General features: G+C 38.8%; 1 protein-coding gene across 8 annotated transcripts in view; it reads right to left on the bottom strand.

The window, feature by feature from the left end:
- Bcas3 (BCAS3 microtubule associated cell migration factor) overlaps positions 1–19,068 on the bottom strand; it is a 502,893-nt gene that overhangs the window by 353,374 nt on the left and 130,451 nt on the right. For all 8 annotated transcript variants that reach the window (XM_036195473.1, XM_036195472.1, XM_036195479.1 and 5 more), the window contains exon 13: positions 12,901–12,994. In XM_036195473.1, the coding sequence (XP_036051366.1) occupies positions 12,901–12,994 (94 nt within the window). The remainder of the gene's footprint in view (positions 1–12,900; positions 12,995–19,068) is intronic.

Raw genomic sequence — 19,068 nt, 5'->3', positions numbered from 1 at the left:
GTTTGTTTGTTTGTTTGTTTCAGGTGTAGGTGGAGAATGCCACAAACAATGCAAACAGTCTGCCACTGGCCTGAATCTCTACTTCCAAAGCATTAATTTATTCAGCAATTATACAAGTATGTTTCTTAGGCTTTTTAAAGACACAGATAATCAAACTCGATGTATTCTTCCGATTTAGGAGCTCAGAATATAAACCTTTATAAAACACACTACAAAGCATCCTGTGATAAACAGTGAATTAAACAGAGCTAAGTAAAACAACAGAGATGGTTTATTTGATGCTTTCCTCGAGTCATCTACATCTGTAACCAACGTTAAGTCCAAATGAAAGAGATGATATTATACACACACATTTCACACAGCAGAGGATAACTCATTTTTTCTTTAAATTGGATCCAGGCTCCTGCATATTTCACAGGTAGAGAATAAAATGTGATAGTTTTTATTTCATTCAATTGTTCTTTGACCTTGAATTCTGAAATATTTAGAATTATATATATTAGTGCCTCTGGCTCTCCCACAGTTTTTGTTTGTTTATCTATTTTGTTTTGTTTTTGTTTTTTTGTTTTCCAACACAGGGTTTTTCTGTGTGGCCCTAGCTGTCCTGGAACTCGATTTGTAGACTAGGCTGGCCTTGAACTCACAGAGATCCTCCAGAAATATATGAAAAGAATGTTGATGAAATGTTGGCTCTGAAAATGAATGCTAATAACCATCAACATTTGACTCCATTTATGTGGCACTTCCAAATTACACAAGTGTGAAGTATATTCACAGTGTCAGGTGCAGTGGTACACATGTTCATTCCAGCACTTGGGAAGCAGGGGCAAGCAGTCTCTGAGTTTGATGCCAGCCTGGTCTATATGCAAAGTTCCAAGCCAACCAGCAACAACCAAGCTCCAAGTACTGAAATTCTCCTATGGGTTTTATCAACAAGCATTGTGAACCAGGACTTGCTTGCACAATCCTAATCCCAACACTCAGACTGAGGGAGCAGTATCAAGAGATTAAGGCAGGGCTAGAGAGATGGCTCAGAGGTTAAGAACACTGGCTGTTTTTCCAGAGGGTCCTGAGTCCAATTCCCAGCAACCACATGGTGGCTCATAACCATTTATACTGAGATCTGGTGCCCTCTTCTGGCCTGTAGGCATGCATGCAAGCAGAAGGCTGTATACATAATAAATAAATAAATAAATCTTTAAAAAGAAAAAAAGAGAGATCAAGGCCAGCCTAAACTACAAAACAAGAGTCTACCTCAAAACACCAAAAATAATTACTGTAATATTATTATCTTCAATAGGCTTATGTGGCCATTTAGGAAATTTAATATGCTTCTGTCATATTTAGGTATATGTTTATAAATGTTCTTATTTTTCCAAATGGTCAAGCATATTTTTATTATATGTCATAATACTTCTAATTTCTTAAGCTCTATTAATATACACTTTACTTACAATGAACATATTCATTTTATGTGCTCATTTTGATGAGTCTAATATACCAACACAGTTATTACCAAAAATAAGATGCAGACATCAGAAATATATCCCTGTGTATACAATTGTCATCCAACCTCTCCCCTGTCATCCAGCTCAAACCACAGATCCCCTTCCTGGAATGGAGTTCCTACTGCCTACTTTGGAACTGAGATAAAAGGACTCTCTAAAAGGACTTCTACAAGATTTTCTGGGCCTAGACACTGGAAGCATCAACATTTTTGCAGTTGTTTACATTAGAAAACAGGATTTGCTGCCATTTTTCTATCCATTCTTCAGGGGTTCCCATTTTTTGAATACAGCCATGTAAACTGCTATTTATTCAGTATTCAAACACTACTTTCTGTGTGACTATGTTTTATTTCTCTGAGATGATTATGTAAGAGCAAGATGATGTGGTCAGATATTGAATGCTTGACTCTACAAGACAGCACCAAACAACATTCTGAAAATGACAATCAGGGCTGGGGATTTAGCTCAGTGGTAGAGCGCTTGCCTAGCAAGCAAAAGGCCCTGGGTTCGGTCCTCAGCTCTGATTTAAAAAAAAGAAAAAAGAAAAAAAAAAAAGAAAATGACAATCATGTTACATTTCCCACATGCTTAAAAATTTCGAACACTGTATTTCTTTAAATTCTAATAATTTCAGTGGGTATTTTGTGATGTCTTTGGGCTTTAATTTGCATGTTGATGTATTCTACAGACATTTAAATCACAAATTTTTAATAGAGTTTTCTTTTTACATCTCTATCTTTATTTGCTTAAAAATGATTTGATTATTTTTAACTACATGTCTATGGGGGCAGAGCACATGAGTGTAAGTGCCCTTGAGTCCACAGAGGGACTGGACACTCTGGAGCTAGAGGCAAGAGAGCAATGAGCGCTGGACGTCAGGTCTGGAAGCTCAGAGGTTTTCTCGCAGGTGCGAGGATCCCTTTCATCGTCTCAAATGTTTTCCAAAAGGCATTTAATTTTGATAGAGTCTAATTTTCCAATGGTGAGGGGCATTTTTTCCCTATCTCGAAGTGTATATGTTTTTAATTAAAGGAATATCCTGTTTTTCCATCCACATTCACTTAATAACATTATACTTGCCCTAATAAATTAATTTCTATTTTTCCTAAAAATCAATAGTTTCTATTCCATTCCAATATGTCTGTGTTTAACAACATAGTTCATTTCTTGTTTATTGTAAATTTAAGTAGTTCAGGTCTTTATTCATCTTTTACAAGATTAACTAATTTCATATTCCTTTAAAACTCCATATAAGATTATTATGAGCCAGACATGATGCCACATGCTGGCCCCAGGATCTGAGAGGCAGAGGCACAGATCTCTGTGAATTCAAGGATCACTTGGTCTACATAGCAAGTTCCAGGCCAGCCAGAGCTACACAGTGAGAACCTGTCAGAGGGAGAAGAGCTAGAGAGGAAGGGAGGGGTGGAAGAGGGGGGCCAGAAGAGGGGGGCCAGAAGAGGGGGGCCAGAAGAGGGGGGAGAGAGACATGCCCAGGAGGAGAGAAACTGGGGCCCTTGAGGCAGAGACCATTAAAATTAGAATAAGCCTGAATTGATAACTTTTAGCACAAATATCCACTCTCAAAACACTTAAGCATTAACAAAAAGTAGTGAGAGAAACATGAAAGTGTGATGGCAGAGAAAAATACTAAATTGCTTCGAAAAGGGGAAGGCAGGGAGGTGAGCGTGGGGTGGGAGGGTGGACAGAAGCAGTGAGCTGGCTGGAGTGGGAGGGATCAATGGCTATTTTAACTCTGGAAAGCCTGAGGAACAACATGCTTAGTTACCGTCGACACACATAAGCATGGCGACCCAGACATGGCAATGTACGTTCTGAAGTCCAAGGAGAAAAAGTGTTTCTGTCACCTGTTACTAGGGAGCAGCCCAACACTAGGTCCTCCAGATCTACAGGTGGCCAGCCTGGGTGGTACACTCTTGTACCCCTAGAACATGTGTGATGAATACATAAAAATATGATCCCAAGGAAAATCATGCACAGACATACACTCAACTGCAGCAAAATTAATGTCCCAGTTAATATTTCATGTATAGCAAGAAAATAGAGCAATCTGAATGAGTCAAGGCCCAGGGTAAAACCACTCACTGAAGAGCAGAAGCAAGGCAGAGGACCTTAAATGGCCCTCCAGTGCTAACACCAACAGGCTGTACTCACAAGCACATCTTCAAATAAACTTTGGTTTGTCTGAATGTATATATTTGGGTACCCATCATGCCTCCTCCTGAAATTCAACCTAATCATTACAGATTTGGATATTGATATGATCTCTCTCTCTCTCTCTCTCTCTCTCTCTCTCTCTCTCTCTCTCTCTCTCTCTCTCTCTCTCTGTATGTGTATGTGTGTGTGGGGGGGTGTCTCTCACTGCATCTGGAGTTCACCAGTTCAACCAGAATGATTACCCAGCAATCCCAGGGATCCTCTTGTGTCTGCCTTCCCACTGCTGGGATAACAGATACACACTGCCATACTCAGCTTTATCTACACGGGTGCTAGTGATCGAAGCTCAGCTCTCCACATTTGTGTGGCAATCCTTTCATTGACTGAGCAATCAAGCCGCACCTCTCACTTCAATTCCACACACTACCCCACTGCACGCACTGACACTGCCCACTAAGTCAATGCTGACTGAGCATATCAGGTCAGTCAATACGGATGGACAGGAGTTTCTCTGATCACTGGAAATCCAGGGTTGCATTAGACCTTGCATAGGGCCAACATTTCCTTTTTTCCTCTTTAGGACCTCTCTCTTATGAAAAGCTATTTGAAATTATGGTATATAAATGTGTTTTAGGCCAGGTGGTGGTGGCTCACGCCTTTAATCCCAGCACTCAGGAGGCAGAGCCAGGTGGATCTCTGTGAGTTTGAGGCCAGCCTGGGCTACCGAATGAGATCCAGGAAAGGTGCAAGGAGAAACCCAGTCTGGGAAAAAAAAAAAAAAAAAAAAGTGTTTTATCTTATCACTTAATGTCATTAACACAAGACTACTATTTTTTCTTCTCAAAGTATCAGGCACTTCCCTCACGAACTCCAATTCCTACTAAGATTCCTCAGACTCCCACAAGATTAGTGTGACAGCGGAGAAGGGACGAGAAAAGTTAGAGTAACTAACCATGACTAACACACATCTCTTTGCAGGATGACAAAAGCAAACAGTAATACAAATTGTAATAGAATAACAACCCCACACAAGGGTGCAGTGGTAATGTACCTTTGCAATGTTAAAGTACTGCTGACTAGCAGGGGTGAGGCCAGAGTGTTAGACGAAAATCCTCATACCTCATCATTGTGTAAAAAAAACTATGATGCAGCCTGCCTGGAACCTTGTGACTATAATATATGCATATATGAAAGCACCAAAGAATAAATAATACAAAGGAATCATCTTTTAAATCGTGAGTTTGAAGCCACCCTCGACTACAGATTAAGCTCCACTGAAGTCTGGGCTATAGAGTGAAACAATGTATTTAAAAACAAAAACTAAAACTAAAACAACCTGTAAGTCTTTACAGATATTAGTAAAAATGAAGACAGGGTGTTTCCTGGCGCCTTGCAGTGCTCAATGGGAATAGGTACTGTGGAAAAAAAAAAATCCAATTTAAACCTCTTTAAAGATTAACCCCAAACGACCACCTCCTCTCAAATACAGCATTTGGGTAACCAGGAGAACGTCTGCTCTGCTAAAGATGCAGCCAAGCATCCAAAGGCTGCACGTTTAATCTCTTTTCCTAGAGCCTCAACATTCATTTTCCTCTTATTAATGGGTGGAAAAGCAGTTCCCCTGCCAAGGAGGGTAATTATTGAAAACGTAGATGGGCTGCACTTCATAGCTCCCAGCAGCTCCGCTGGCAGAAATGACGCCTCTACAGAGCAAATCAATTACTTACTGGATACAAAACAGGATGTCTGTTCCACAAGTGTCTGGGTTACTGCACTGAGTTGAGGAATTCTTTCTTTCATTTCTAATTACCAATGTCATAAAGAATACACCTCGTTTGATATCTAAGGCACTCTGACATGGAAAATGCTTGCCTACTGTTTGCATTTATCAAACAAAAGGTAGTTTCCATAGGATATTTATAATTTGTATCTATTATAAACTTCACTTTTAACTATCTTTATAATATATACATGTCAGCATGGACCACCCAAACAATTTAGAGATAAATAATTACTATTCAAGGAATAATTCAGAAATAAGTAATTATATTCAACACGGGAATAAACACATTAAAATATCCTACCTCAGCATTGCTAGAGTTTGTCATAATTTTGAAAAAAAAAACTAATGGAATTAATAAATGTAAAGGTTCAGCATAAACTCATCTAGAACTCAGCTAACACCTAAGTACAAAATAAATGTTGACTTGTAAAGAGAATGCCTAAGGAGGGATCCTGATTGGTGATAACAAACTAAATTACTAAGGTGAAGGGGGGACATAAGTAATAGTAAAAAGAGGAGCAACAAATGTCACACTATGTGTTAAGATACTGTTTTTGATTTACTGATTTTTATTGACTGATTGAAAGAGGACAGGGACTTATACAGATGAAATAACTGCTCTTGAAGCTGAAAAGTGAGGGAAGATGGAGGACGTAGGATTTCATGAACTTCAGAGAAATCTTCTTAAATGACACCTGAAATGAGGCGAACAGCCAGAGAACAAACGATATCACATATCCAAGAGGTTGACAGATGTCTAAGGGCAGGCTTGGGGACACAAATGTAATTAGGTGTGTGTGCGTGCATGCGTGCGTGCGTACTTGCAGGTGTGTGTGGGGTGTGTGTGTGTGTGTGTGTGTGTGTGTGTGTGTGTGTGTGTGTTTGAGCACATGCAGGTACAGGCACCCACTGAGGCCACAAGGGGGCACTGGATCTCTTGTGTGTACGCAGAAGTGGGGTGTTTGTGTGTATGTGTGTGTGTGTGTGTGTGCTCACAGATGTGGGGTGTTTGTGTGTGCATTACAGATGTGCAGGCTAAAGGTTGATTTCTCGGTTCCTCTCTATTTTTTGAGATAGTGTCTTTCGTTGAGCCCAGTGGATTATTTTGTTGTTGTTGTTGGGTTTTCTTTTTTCCTTTGTTTTTTTTAAAGACAGGCTTTCTCTGTGCAACAATCCTGGCTGTCCTGAAACTCACTTTGTAGACCTGTAGGCTGGCCTGGAACTCACTGAAATCTGTTGCCTCTGCTTCCAGAGTGCTAGGATTACTGGCATGCACCACCACCACCACCCCACTGAACTGAGTTAGGAGGATACCAAGTTCCAGCCACAATTTGACAGGAAGAGAGGAAAGAGATTGGATTTGAATAAAAATTTCCTTCTTATCTCTGAGGAAAACCCTGTTATGAGGGCAGAAAGGTAAATTTCTCACTGACTGGATATAAAAAGTCTCTACAACAGAATAGAAAGGAGGAGAATACATTTCACCAAACAGAGAGGACTGGCAGAAAGAAAAAGAGCCTGAAGCAGGAAAGAGCAAAGCAGAATAATCAAGTCTCCAGAGGGTTCTATTCAGAGACTGAACTGACAGAGAAGGTGAGTCAGATGTAAGAATCCAGCTCAGGAAAAGAAGAACAGCAAAAGCAGGGATCTGAGACCTGTGGGCACTGAGCAGGGTTCAGCAATCTCCCAGAACTAGAGCTCAGACATTGGAGCAGAACAAAGAAACAACAGCTCTGGGGCTTGAGACCTGCCTCAATGGTCATGGGCAGAATGCTATAAGAAACAATAGCTTTGGGTTGGAGATGAGGCTCAGTGGTCACGGGCACTTGCTGCTCTTTAAGAGGACCAGAGTTGGGTTCCCAGCACACACACTTGTGGCCTATAACTTTCCCTAACTCCAGTTCTAGGGGATCTGATGCCCTGTTCCAGCCTCTGTGAGCACCAATTAGCACATGATACACATACATATACAGACAAAACACCCATGTACATAAAATAAATACATTTTTAAAAAAACAATGGCCTAAGTTCTAAATACGGTGGAAATGAGTGGTGACTTGAAGGGCCAAGCACTGTCCTAGGAATGCTCCCAGTGAAGTAGGACAGCAGGGCAGTGTGCACTTTTGGAGAGCAGCACTGTGGGACTCCACTTCTTCCTCAACAGTGCCAAAGCCAAAACCTGGTCTACAAAGTAGTGCTCACACAAAAGTTCTCTAGAAAACGTTACTCATTTTGTACCTAAATAATTGAAAGCAACAGACATATACCACCCATATTGAATCTACAAAGGTCTCAGCAAGGCATTTCTAAACAAATCATAAATGCCACCATTAAAATATTTGTTTTGATTCTGGACTCAGAGTCACAGCTAATAAACAAGTGTGGGAATGTGAAATTAAAAAACAAACTGAACACAGCTGCTCAACAAGAAGTTTCACAAGTCTGTTTACTGGCATCTCTTAATTTCTGAAAGGTCCCACAGAACACAGAGCCACCAGTCACCCGCCAACTGGTCTACTTGCCTCACTAATCCGCATGGTGGTGGTACCCCATCGTGCACTGTTTGCAGTATGGTTAACATTGCCTAGGAGTACGGCTTGTTCTTGCTCTTGTTGTCCAGAACATGTTCATATAACTGTCATCTAAGACTATATCTCTTTTTTAAGAAAGAGAGTAAAACAAATTCTTTATACCATATCCTTGAGTAGGACATATCATCACCCACTTCTTTATATGTCCTGATTGTTTCTTTAAAGAACTTCCCTAAACTTAAAAAAAAAAAAAAAAAAAAATTCTAAGCACTGTGGTTATCTGTCATCTATTACATGTCCCATGGAAATGCCATTTTTAAATATCAGGGCATTAATTAGAGGGCTGATATAGGTAAATTTTCTTGATATAAATAACCATAGAAAAACTAGTCTATTTAGTAAATGATCTATAACCTACAGTTCAAATAAAATCTAATCAATTGAAGTAAAAAAAATAATTAAATAAACCAAATAAGTCAATTTAAAGACAAAAAAACACATATTGCATTAGATCTACTCAAATTATACAACTCAGTACCTAACAATATAATTCTGCTAGTGGAGAAAAAAATCTCATTTTATATAATCACACTAATAAGCTTAGCAGTGTATCTGTAAGGGAGGACTCCAACGGAAAGTAACCAAAGTGACTTCATCTTCCCTGAACATTTGAAGAACAGCTACCTACTTAGACATCTGTGCACTTCACTGACAGGAACACACCATGTGTGAACATGCACACCTAGATCCAAGTAACAGGCAGAACTGAGAAGATAAGACACTAATGAAACCTGGGAATGGTAGACCACGCCTATGTCCCAGCACCCAGGCGAAGGATGAAGGACAGCCTGGGCTACACATGACAGAGAACAAGGAGGTCACCTGATGACAGGTGCTGACCACAGAAAACTATGGCTAACCACATAATTCTTTTACAACAAACAGATTAGCTCCTAATTAATACTTGGTTTAAAATTGAAAAAAACATCAAGATTTCCAGATCACCAAAAATTGGATGTTTCCCTCATCACAGACAACTGAATGTTTTCTATCCTCTTGCTCCTCCTTAAGCAATAATAGTAGCATTCACAGGAGGGAAAGTATCCAGAGCCAAACAATAATGATCTCGGATGAAATGTAAGCAACTGCATACACCTCTGTCAGGGCTGGAGAGATGCAGCACTTACTGATCTTTAGAGGACTTGGGGTCGGACCCCAGGACACACATGCAGCTGACAACTGTCTGTAACTCCAGTTCTAGAGGAGCTGAAGCCTTCTTCTGGTCCCCCTGTATGCACATGACATACATTCAGGAAGATAATCACACACATTTTTTTCCCTCTGCCTACCAACTACAACATAACATTTTTCAAAATGAGCAAGGCTTCCTTCTAAAAGAACTATCCAAATGAAACATTATACACACAGAAAACATTTCTAAAACTCTGCCAAAATGACAAAGCTCCCATGCAATGAGCAAATAACTTCGTTGTCCAGTGTTCTGAGATGTTTGCCAGGTGTGCCCTGTATTCCTCGCCTCACCGGTGGGCTTGCATTTATTTCTGTACAGGCAACAGAGTTGTTATTTCCTAGCTAATCACCTTTTTAGTCAACACTTAGAACTGATTTCCTTTTCAAGAACTGACTTCCCAAAATTATGAGACTTCCAAAAGAGACTCATTTTTACATTTCACCCAGCATCCTGTCTTTCCGCCACAGTTTACTTTCCATTGCTTGTTAAGACCCCACTTTAACCAAGAGTGACACAGAGAAACTGTCCCTTCTAGCGTGTCTCTAAGTTGTCATAGGATAGCATAGGGAGGCACTGACCAAAGAGGGTGTAAAGATGAAACCGGTAAACTCAGAATTCGCAGTTTGGCAGACAGCTTTAAATAGTTCAGTGCCAAAAACCCTTCTCAAAAAATGGAGATTGTGGGGACCAATTCTTTAGAATAATATTTATTAAAAAGGCAAAATAACCACTTAAGATTTTCTTTTTTTAAGTAAAAAGAGTTATCTTAATGGTGGAGTCACTGGCCTAGCACTTGGGAGGCCCTGGTTACAATCCTCAGCACCACAAAGATGAGAACAAACAAGTAAATACTGATCATGATGTGTGTGTGTGTGGGGGGGGAAATGTGTACTATATAGTAATTTACAACATATTCAAGTAATTATATAATAAAAGGAAATTATTAAAAATACACATTAATTATTATACACAACTCACAGGTATAACAGATACTTCAGTGGACTATTGACTCAGAAATAATCAGTCCATCTGGGTCAGTAGCTTCTTTGTGAAGTATTTCCAATGATATCAATAAGCCTCACAGATAGCTATTATGAAATTATATGCAACCAGTATAAGGAAGCTCTAAACGCATGAAGCATATCAAAGTGAATAAATTACAAAGCACTGGTCAAATATCAAAAGGAAAATGAGGAAAGAAAGAAGAAAAAGCAGCCTGGGTATACAGCTCAGTGACAGCACTTGCCTAGCACGAGCCAGTCAGTCCCTGTTCAGTCTCCAGGACCTCAAAAACAAGACAAAGCAAAACAAAAAAACAAACCCTAAATATTAAATTGACCAGTCTCTTTTATTTCCAGAGCAGAGAATAAATTGCAGTGCCATGAATCTATAGCTGGGACAAGTTAAAAATAATGTATTCCATAAGCATGCCAATACACTGAGATACTTGCCAGGCAGCAGACATATAAAGATGGATTGTATGATACCAGATCCCTAGCTGGAAGGAAGCTACAAGCTCACAAAGGAAAGAAATAGCTAAACAAGTGATCATCTCCCAATAAATTATATCATATTCATAAACAAAATGCTCTAGGAACACAGAAAAGTAAATACAGCATTTCTGTTTTAATCTGATCATACATGCAAGTCAAACAGCAAGTAGAAAGATGCAGGTTTCAAAATAAAATCACAAGAAACGCATTGTGAACAGTGATGGAGGTGACTGGTTAGCTTTACACCATGTAGTATGTTCTTTGTACAATGCAACATCATAATCAGAACAGGTAGCTTCCCACGTCCGAAGTGATCAGGGGTGATGTGAAATACACGATAATTCAAAGGAAAGTGGACTTAACAGACAGAATTACAATGAGTCCTCCTGGTTACCCAAAGCAGAGCGGCACAAGTGAACAACTTCTCAGAGCATGTCTCCAATTTTAACTTAATTCCACTAACATTCAGAGAATTTCAATAGCTATTTGTCTATCTTAATTAAATCAATCTTTCTGATCAACCACTGTAATAAATATCTCTCTTCATCAAAAATGACTAATCAGGATATCAGAAGGGAGATTAATCAAAAGTGCTCGATATGACTTTCTTATTACCATTCTTTATTTTAAAAATAAATCAATCAATTCAAGTGATATCATCATTTCTGAAAAATAAGATAAAAACACTAAGACTCTCAGATCCATCACCCAAAGGAGCAGGACCTGGAGCCTGAAAAATTTACAAAGACAAAATCAACTCTGGGACAAACACCAGTTTTATCTTTTGTTTAGAAATCACATATTTTAGGCTCCATTTATTTCTACCAATGTCAGTATTACCCAGAAGAGAATGCAAACCAAGAGACCGTCATTCACTCTATCTGTTGTTACAGTGTAAGAACTGGCTGGCTCTTGCTTGAGGGGAACTGTTCCTAATAGTGGGTGAGTACAAAACTACTGTTTTGCTCAGAGATCAATATTTTCTTAATAAAAAAAATTGAGAGGAAAAGTGGGTAATAGGGAGTTCCACATTTTTATTAACATTAGTCATCATCACATGGCTTAGGAGCAAGCAGAAAGGAAGAACAGGAGAGGAGGACAGAGATAAAGAACTAAAAGTAAGCTTGTATGATGCCATGTGAAAACATGAATCCTGTTACAAAGAACATGTGTCTGTGGTACATTAAGATTCTAGGGCCGGGCGGTGGTGGTGCATGCCTGTAATCCCCGCACTCGGGAGGCAGAGGCAAGTGGATCTCTGTGAGTTCGAGGCCAGCCTGGCCTACAAAGCGAGTTCCAGGACAGCCTCCAAAGCTACAGAGAAACCCTGTCTCGAATAACAAAACAAAAAAACACAAATGAACAAACAAACAAACAAACAAAAAGATTCTAGTCTGCTTGGGTTGAGGATTTAGCTCAGTGGTAGAGTGCTTGCCTAGCAAGTGCAAGGCCCTGGGTTCGGTCCTCAGCTCCAGGAAAAAAAAAAAAGATTCTAGTCTCCAATACTGACATTTGGGGCATGACTATAAGGCAAAAGTAAGCGTGACTTCAGGGACAGTGCTTACATTAACAGTAGCATTTACAACCAATGAGAAGGCAGAACAGAAAGTCAACAAAAAGGCAGATACACAGGAAGTAGGTCTCTTTCTGAAGGGAAGGACAACAGCAAGAGCGAAGGATAAGAAAGGGTTTTTAGTATCAGCTCTTAGCTACTGCTCTGACCTCTTGGGCTTTTAATTCTGCATTTGGCACTGTGTTTCTCATTTAATAAGACTGTTACATCTACAATTTACAGACAATTAAAATATAGCTCTGAATAGGGCAAGGTGGGATGAATTGTAAATTTAGTCATTCAAAGATCTCTGGTCCTATTATTATTAATGACACATGCACCATGTTTCTCTGTGTGGTTTGTACATATACATATAGTACCTACAGAGGCCTGAAGAGGGTGTCTGTCAGATTCCCTGGGGTTCAAGTTACAGGCAGTTGATGAGTCACTATATAGTGCTAGCAGTAGAAGTTGATGAGCCCTCTACAAGCTTTGAACTGGTGGACAATCTCTCTAACCCCAGACCAATTACAGACTTTCCATCTCCAAACTTATTAGATATAAAACTCATGAGATAAATGTTTAAAAAAAAAAAAAACTTACCACTAGTATTAAAAGCCATACAGCACACTGGCTTCTCGTGGGCAGGGAAGTGGGCCACAATGCCATCACTGTCTGAGTCCTCACTCACAAGCACCTTTGAAAAAAGAAAGGATGAAGGTTAACCTTAGTCACTAATGGCTTAGAGGCCACAGCACACACTCCTCAATCCCCCAACAAGAAGTTGGCACTGCACTGAATGTATTCTCATCCAAGTGAACTCCATCACCAATCCAATACACCCCTCATAGAAGATGGATATTCTATTAAAAAAAAAAACAGCCACTTAACATGACTACAGAGAGATTTGCTGAGGGAAAAAAAATCACTATTTCCCCTATGATTAAAAAGAGGTTGATGGGCCGGGCAGTGGTGGTGCACGCCTTTAATCCCAGCACTGGGGAGGCAGAGGCAGTCGGATCTCTGTGAGTCTGAGGCCAGCCTGGTCGACAGAGCGAGATCCAGGACAGGCACCAAAACTAAGTAGAGAAACTCTGTCTCAAAAAAAAAAAAAAAAAAACAAAACAAAAAAAAAAAAAAAAAAAAAAAAACAAAAAAAAAAGGCTGACGAACGAAAAATACAAAAAAATAAACCAAATAATAATGGAATATGATACATAACAGTATGTTTTATGTTTGATATCTTTTACACTGTGCACACAAGCACAGGTCAGAGGATAGTTTGCAGGAAGCAGTTCTTTCCTATCACGTGATCTCAGGGATTGGACTCTGGTCATCAGGCATGGCAGCAGACACCTTTACCAACTGAGTCATCTTGGATTTTGAATTGTGATTTAACTTTAAGTTTATAGACAGAAAAGGGGACACTTTGAAAATACTGCTATACCATGTACAGAAAAAATCAGAAGATAAGGCAAGATTCCTGGCCAGCCTAAGGGCAAAGCAAGAATCTAGTCTTTAAGAATGCTGGTCATGTCCTAAGGGGCTCAAAGTAGTCACCCTGAAAGATACAGAGTTGGTTCTTCGCAGGAAAAGAAATACACGATTGCTGAGTTTAAAGTTTACTTGGGTTCAGTTCACATGCCATAAAGGTCACTCATTTCAACTTCACAGTTCAATGGCACTAAATAACATACAGAGTACTAAATAAACTCTTAATAATCTGTTTTATAAAACGTCCTCAATTGTTACCTCTAAAATTCTTGCTGGGCAACGGTGGCGCACGCCTTTAATCCCAGCACTTAGGAGGCAGAGCCAGGCGGATCTCTCTGAGTTCGAGGCCAGCCTGGGCTACCAAGTGAGTTCCAGGAAAGGCACAAAGCTACACAGGGAAACCCTGTCTCGAAAAACCAAAAACCAAAAAATTCTTGTCATATTGCTCTGGATAGATCTCTAATTCAGCTTATGAATATAATAATCATGTTATATTTTCAAATAATTATTTTCTGTGATTTTTATTTAAATTATTTTTACTCATTTAAGTTCAGATCATTATTTCTTCCTTCATATTGGGGGGGGGGTTCATATTTCTTTCTTTTCTTCCCACCCCACCCCCAGAGAGCGAGGCGAGAAGAAGAGCGAGCAGGTATGGTGTCAGCCTTTAAGAGGCAGAATCAGGCAGATCTCTGTGGGTTTAAGGCTAGCCTTGTGTACATAGTTCCAGAAAAGCCAAAACTACACAGTGAAATCCTGTCTCAAAGAAGAGGAGGAAGAGGAGAAGCAGGAGGAGGAAAAGGAAGAGGAAGAGAAAGAGAAAGAAGAGAAAGAGAAGGAGGAGGAAGAGAAAGAGTCGTTTGTTTTTCTTTTTGTTTTTTGTTTTATTTTGGTTTTTTGAGACAGAGTTTCTTCTTGAAACAGTCCCTACCTGTCCTGGAACTCACTTTTAAGATCAGGTTGGTCTTGAACTCATAGAGATCTGTTAGCCTCTGCCTCCCAATTGCTAGGATTAAAGGCATATACCAACACTACCCAGAATTCCTTCATTTTTTTAAGGGTTATACTATTCTCTTCTTATATTTTTGGTTGTGAGCCTAGCCTGTAATGGCTGAGACATCTCTCCAGCCCACTATTCTCTCTGTAGTGTCACCATTTTTTAAGGAGAATGTTTAAAATATCTCCCTCTCTGAACAAGCACTCAAATTTTGACATTTTGTTCTCACACAATACCATAAATTTCAGTACATTTTACTTTAATCAAGTACAAAACCCTTCCTATATTTTTAGACAGTTTTTTTTTAAAGATTTATTTATTTAGTATGTACACAGAAGAGGGCGCCAGATCTCATTACAGATGGTTGTGAGCCACCATGTGGTTGCTGGGAATTGAACTCAGGACCTCTGGAAGAGCAGTCTGTGCTCTTAACCTCTGAGCCATCTCTCCAGCCCCTCTAATTTTTATTAAGCATCTTTGATTGACCTGTGATTTATTTACAAATCCTCTGTTTACTGATAAGTGCTGTGGATGATTCATTGGTAGATAAAACACTGATTGGTCAGTAGCCAGGCAGGAAGTATAGGCGGGACTAAGAGAGGAGAAAGGGAAAAAGAAAAAGACAGAAGGGGACACTGCAGCAGGGGCAGGAGAAGCGAGATGTAAGGGACCACTAAGCCATGAGCCACGTGACAAAGTATAGATGAAGAGAAATGGGCTGAATATAAGAGTAAGAGCTAGACAATGGTAGGCCTGAGCTACTGGCCAAGCAGTTTAAATAATATAAGCATCTGTGTGTTTATTTCATAATAACAAGGGCTTGGTGGGGGCTGGAGAGAAGGTCTCTAGTTACAGATAAGTATTTAGAGATCTCTTAAGTTTAATTATTTTGACTATGCAAAGAAAACATATATTGGGCCATTAAGAAGGCTCAGCAGTTAAAGATCCTGCCCCACAAACCTGACTATTTGAGGTCCAATGGAAAGAAAGAATTAAAATCTATAACTTGTCTTCTGACCCCACATGTATGACATGACAAGCATGCACGTGTGTGCATGTAGGTGCAGACACAGGAAGGACAGATAGAAAGACACACAAATTTCCATGTAATGGCTGAATATAACTATTCTAATACTATTGTTGCTTACATAAAGTACTTCCATAAAAATGGTAGCTTTTGATCTAATCTTTCTAGATACCTTTAAATTTGATTCTATTTATAGTAGTAACACAGAGATCATTGATATTGTTGGACTTAAATATGCTATGTACTTCAATAAGTCAAAACTATTTGCTATCTAAATGATCATCTTTTACGTTAAACAAAATAGCTTTAATGGGGGATCCTAGTGTACACCTATAATCCCTGGACTCTGGAGGCTAAGGCAGGAAGGGTTGGGTGTTAACTATTTCTAGTAATTTCTTAGTGGTCCCTTAGGAGACTATGATAGATATAGATATAGGTATAGATATATAGAGATAGAGATAGATATAGATATATGATATAGATATAGATAGATAGATAGATAGATATAGATATATGATATAGATATAGATGACATAGATATAGATGATATAGATATAGATATAGATATAGATATAGATAGATAGATATAGATAGATAGAGATATAGATAGATAGATATAGATATATAGATATAGATATAGATATATCAGAATCCCCTTTTGTCAATGTGGAATAAATTCCAGTAAAATGTAGACCGTTATTCAAATGCAGATTTCCCCCAGAGAGAGATCATACTCAAAAGTACTTCAGATATTAAAAATGAAACAAGGGAGGCACATGTGAGTATCTTTCAGCTTTCTGTTTCAGGGACAATTTCTCTTGTTTGTTCTGTGTTTATAGATGAAAGTCTTACTGTGTATCTCAGGCTCACAGGCAACCTCTTTGGGCTAAGGTGGTACACATTCCAGCACTTGGGAGGCAGAGGCAGGCAGTCTCTGAGTTTGATGCCAGCCTGGTCTATATGCAAAGTTCCAAGCCAACCAGCTACAAAGTAGACTGTCTCAAAAAAATAAAATTATTTAAATAAACATCATGTACCCTCCAAATACAAATGAAGAGAATGAGATGTAGTTAGGGTTGAGGGATGGGAATGAATTACTTCAAAATTAATAGATGCAAGTATAGACTATATCCACAAACTTTTGAGTTTCTCAGAGTCTAGTATGTAGTTTTAACTTGCAATTTCCTTAAAATGAGTTGTGCAGATTAAATTTAAGTATTTTTTCTGTGAAATATTTTTGTCGTTTGTCCAATTTCTGTTAAATGTGATTAGAAACTGAGGCAATCAGTATTTTACTTAATTCGATAACAACACTAAAAAAAACTGTACCGCTTCTAGCAAAAACACATTAGTTTTGATATACAGGGAAACTCCAGGTATGATATGGGGTACCATGACTGTTCTCCTTACAGAATGCATAAGGTCAAACAAGTGTACACACTGGGCAGGGTCCTCGGCACTGTTTCATTATGGTGCCTAAAGCTCCAGACCACTAAAACCATCATTAGCCCACGATAATTCTCATACGGTAGGAGCTGGCCACTTACCTAAGCAGAGTGTAGTCATAATTTGCATCAACAACTATATTAAATAATATAACACACTTTAATTAACACAAGGTGTATAAGAATATCTGGTCTGGGACAAATCCTAGCTAAGATTCAGGCCACCATTCTGAAGTATTTTCTTTCACTTATTGGTTTTGCCACATTGCTAACTTCGATTACATAAATGTGTAAAAGGCAAATCATACCACTTAACTTCTCCAGTCAAGAAATGCTTTTAAATAAAACATGAAAGTAACAAAGATGAAAATGGACACAAAGTCAATTAAATCCATTCCTCCTTAATGCAGTTACCATGCAATGGTCCCATCACCATAAAATCAAATTAATCAATACAGTAACAGAGAGATGGTGAATCAGATTTTATATGCTGCCAGAGTGAATGTGAAACTATATTAAGTCTCAGTGGATTTAAATCACAGAGGACAAAGGATAAGTCCTGAGATGTGGACAGGAGGGAAGAGCATGGCAGAGATAGTGAAACAGCAATGGAATGAGCCAAGACTGCTGAGTCTCAGGCACCATTCCCTTTAATGCTCTGCGGTGGCATATAAAACATCCTGCCTCTCCAAACTGAGACAGAGGATCCTGCTGAAAAAGAGGTTCAGGAAGATGAAGAGGCAGCATGGTACTACATGATTCTAATTTCTTTGAAAAATAGTTATTTTATACTGGCATAGTATTTATTTATTTTCTGAACACCTATCTCAAAATTGTGATGCTTCCCAAACAACAATGGAAAAAACAAAGTATGGCTAGCACATACTTTTTAAAAAAAAATCAATACAAGCATATATGTATTTGGTTAATCTGAAAGTTAATAAGGAAGAAACAGAAAATTACTTAAATTTTAAATAAAACATAACCAAATTTAAAAACACATAATTTCAAAGAATTTTTTGTTTTAATTTCACCAAAGTCCGCTCTTTCTCAAGTGCCTTTTTCCTTGCAAAGGAAATTGCACACAAGTAGCTGCCCGATGTAATTTTTCATTAAGATGTTGACCCGTATTTAGTGGAAGCTGAGTCCACAACAGAAAATGCAATACTAAAGGTCAATTCTTCAGAAACTCACAAATTTTCTAAGCATTTTATTTTCTGAATGAAAAATGAACAGGTAGCCAGGCGGGGTGGTGCATGCCTTTGATCCCAGCAAGTAGATCTCTGTGAGTTCGAGGTCAGCCTGGTCTACAAAGCAAGTTCCAGGACAGCTAGGGCTGTTACACAGAGAAATCTTGTTTCAAAAACCAAAACTTAAAAAAAAGAAAAAGTGAGGGGTTGGGGATTTAGCTCAGTGGTAGAGCGCTTGCCTAGCAAGCACAAGGCCCTGGGTTCGATCCTCAGCTCCGGTAAACAAAAAAAAAAAAAAAAAAAAAAAAAAAAGTGAGAGAGTGAAAAGGAAAACATGAATACATATGCTATATTAACAGTGTGTCTCATAAACCTAGTACTTCTCAATCTAAAAATATTTTAGATTATATTTGTTATAGTGACAACCTTAAGTAACAAGATTTAAAAATTATGTCCTTTCAGAATTATATTTTACAGGCGCGAACGTGACAGAAATTTCATGACTGCCTGAAGAGCAGTGGGAGATTTGCCAAGAACGTCAATAACTGAAGACACAAAGGCAAATGTGCCGCTGAAGCAGACAAAACTTAACTAGACTTAACCTACTGTCTGAGGGTA

The sequence above is a fragment of the Onychomys torridus genome, chromosome 8 (genome assembly GCF_903995425.1).
Source record: "Onychomys torridus chromosome 8, mOncTor1.1, whole genome shotgun sequence".
Lineage (NCBI taxonomy): Eukaryota > Metazoa > Chordata > Mammalia > Rodentia > Cricetidae > Onychomys > Onychomys torridus.
The sequence above is the reverse complement of the archived record's forward strand: the minus strand, read 5'-3'. Positions and strand labels throughout refer to the sequence as shown.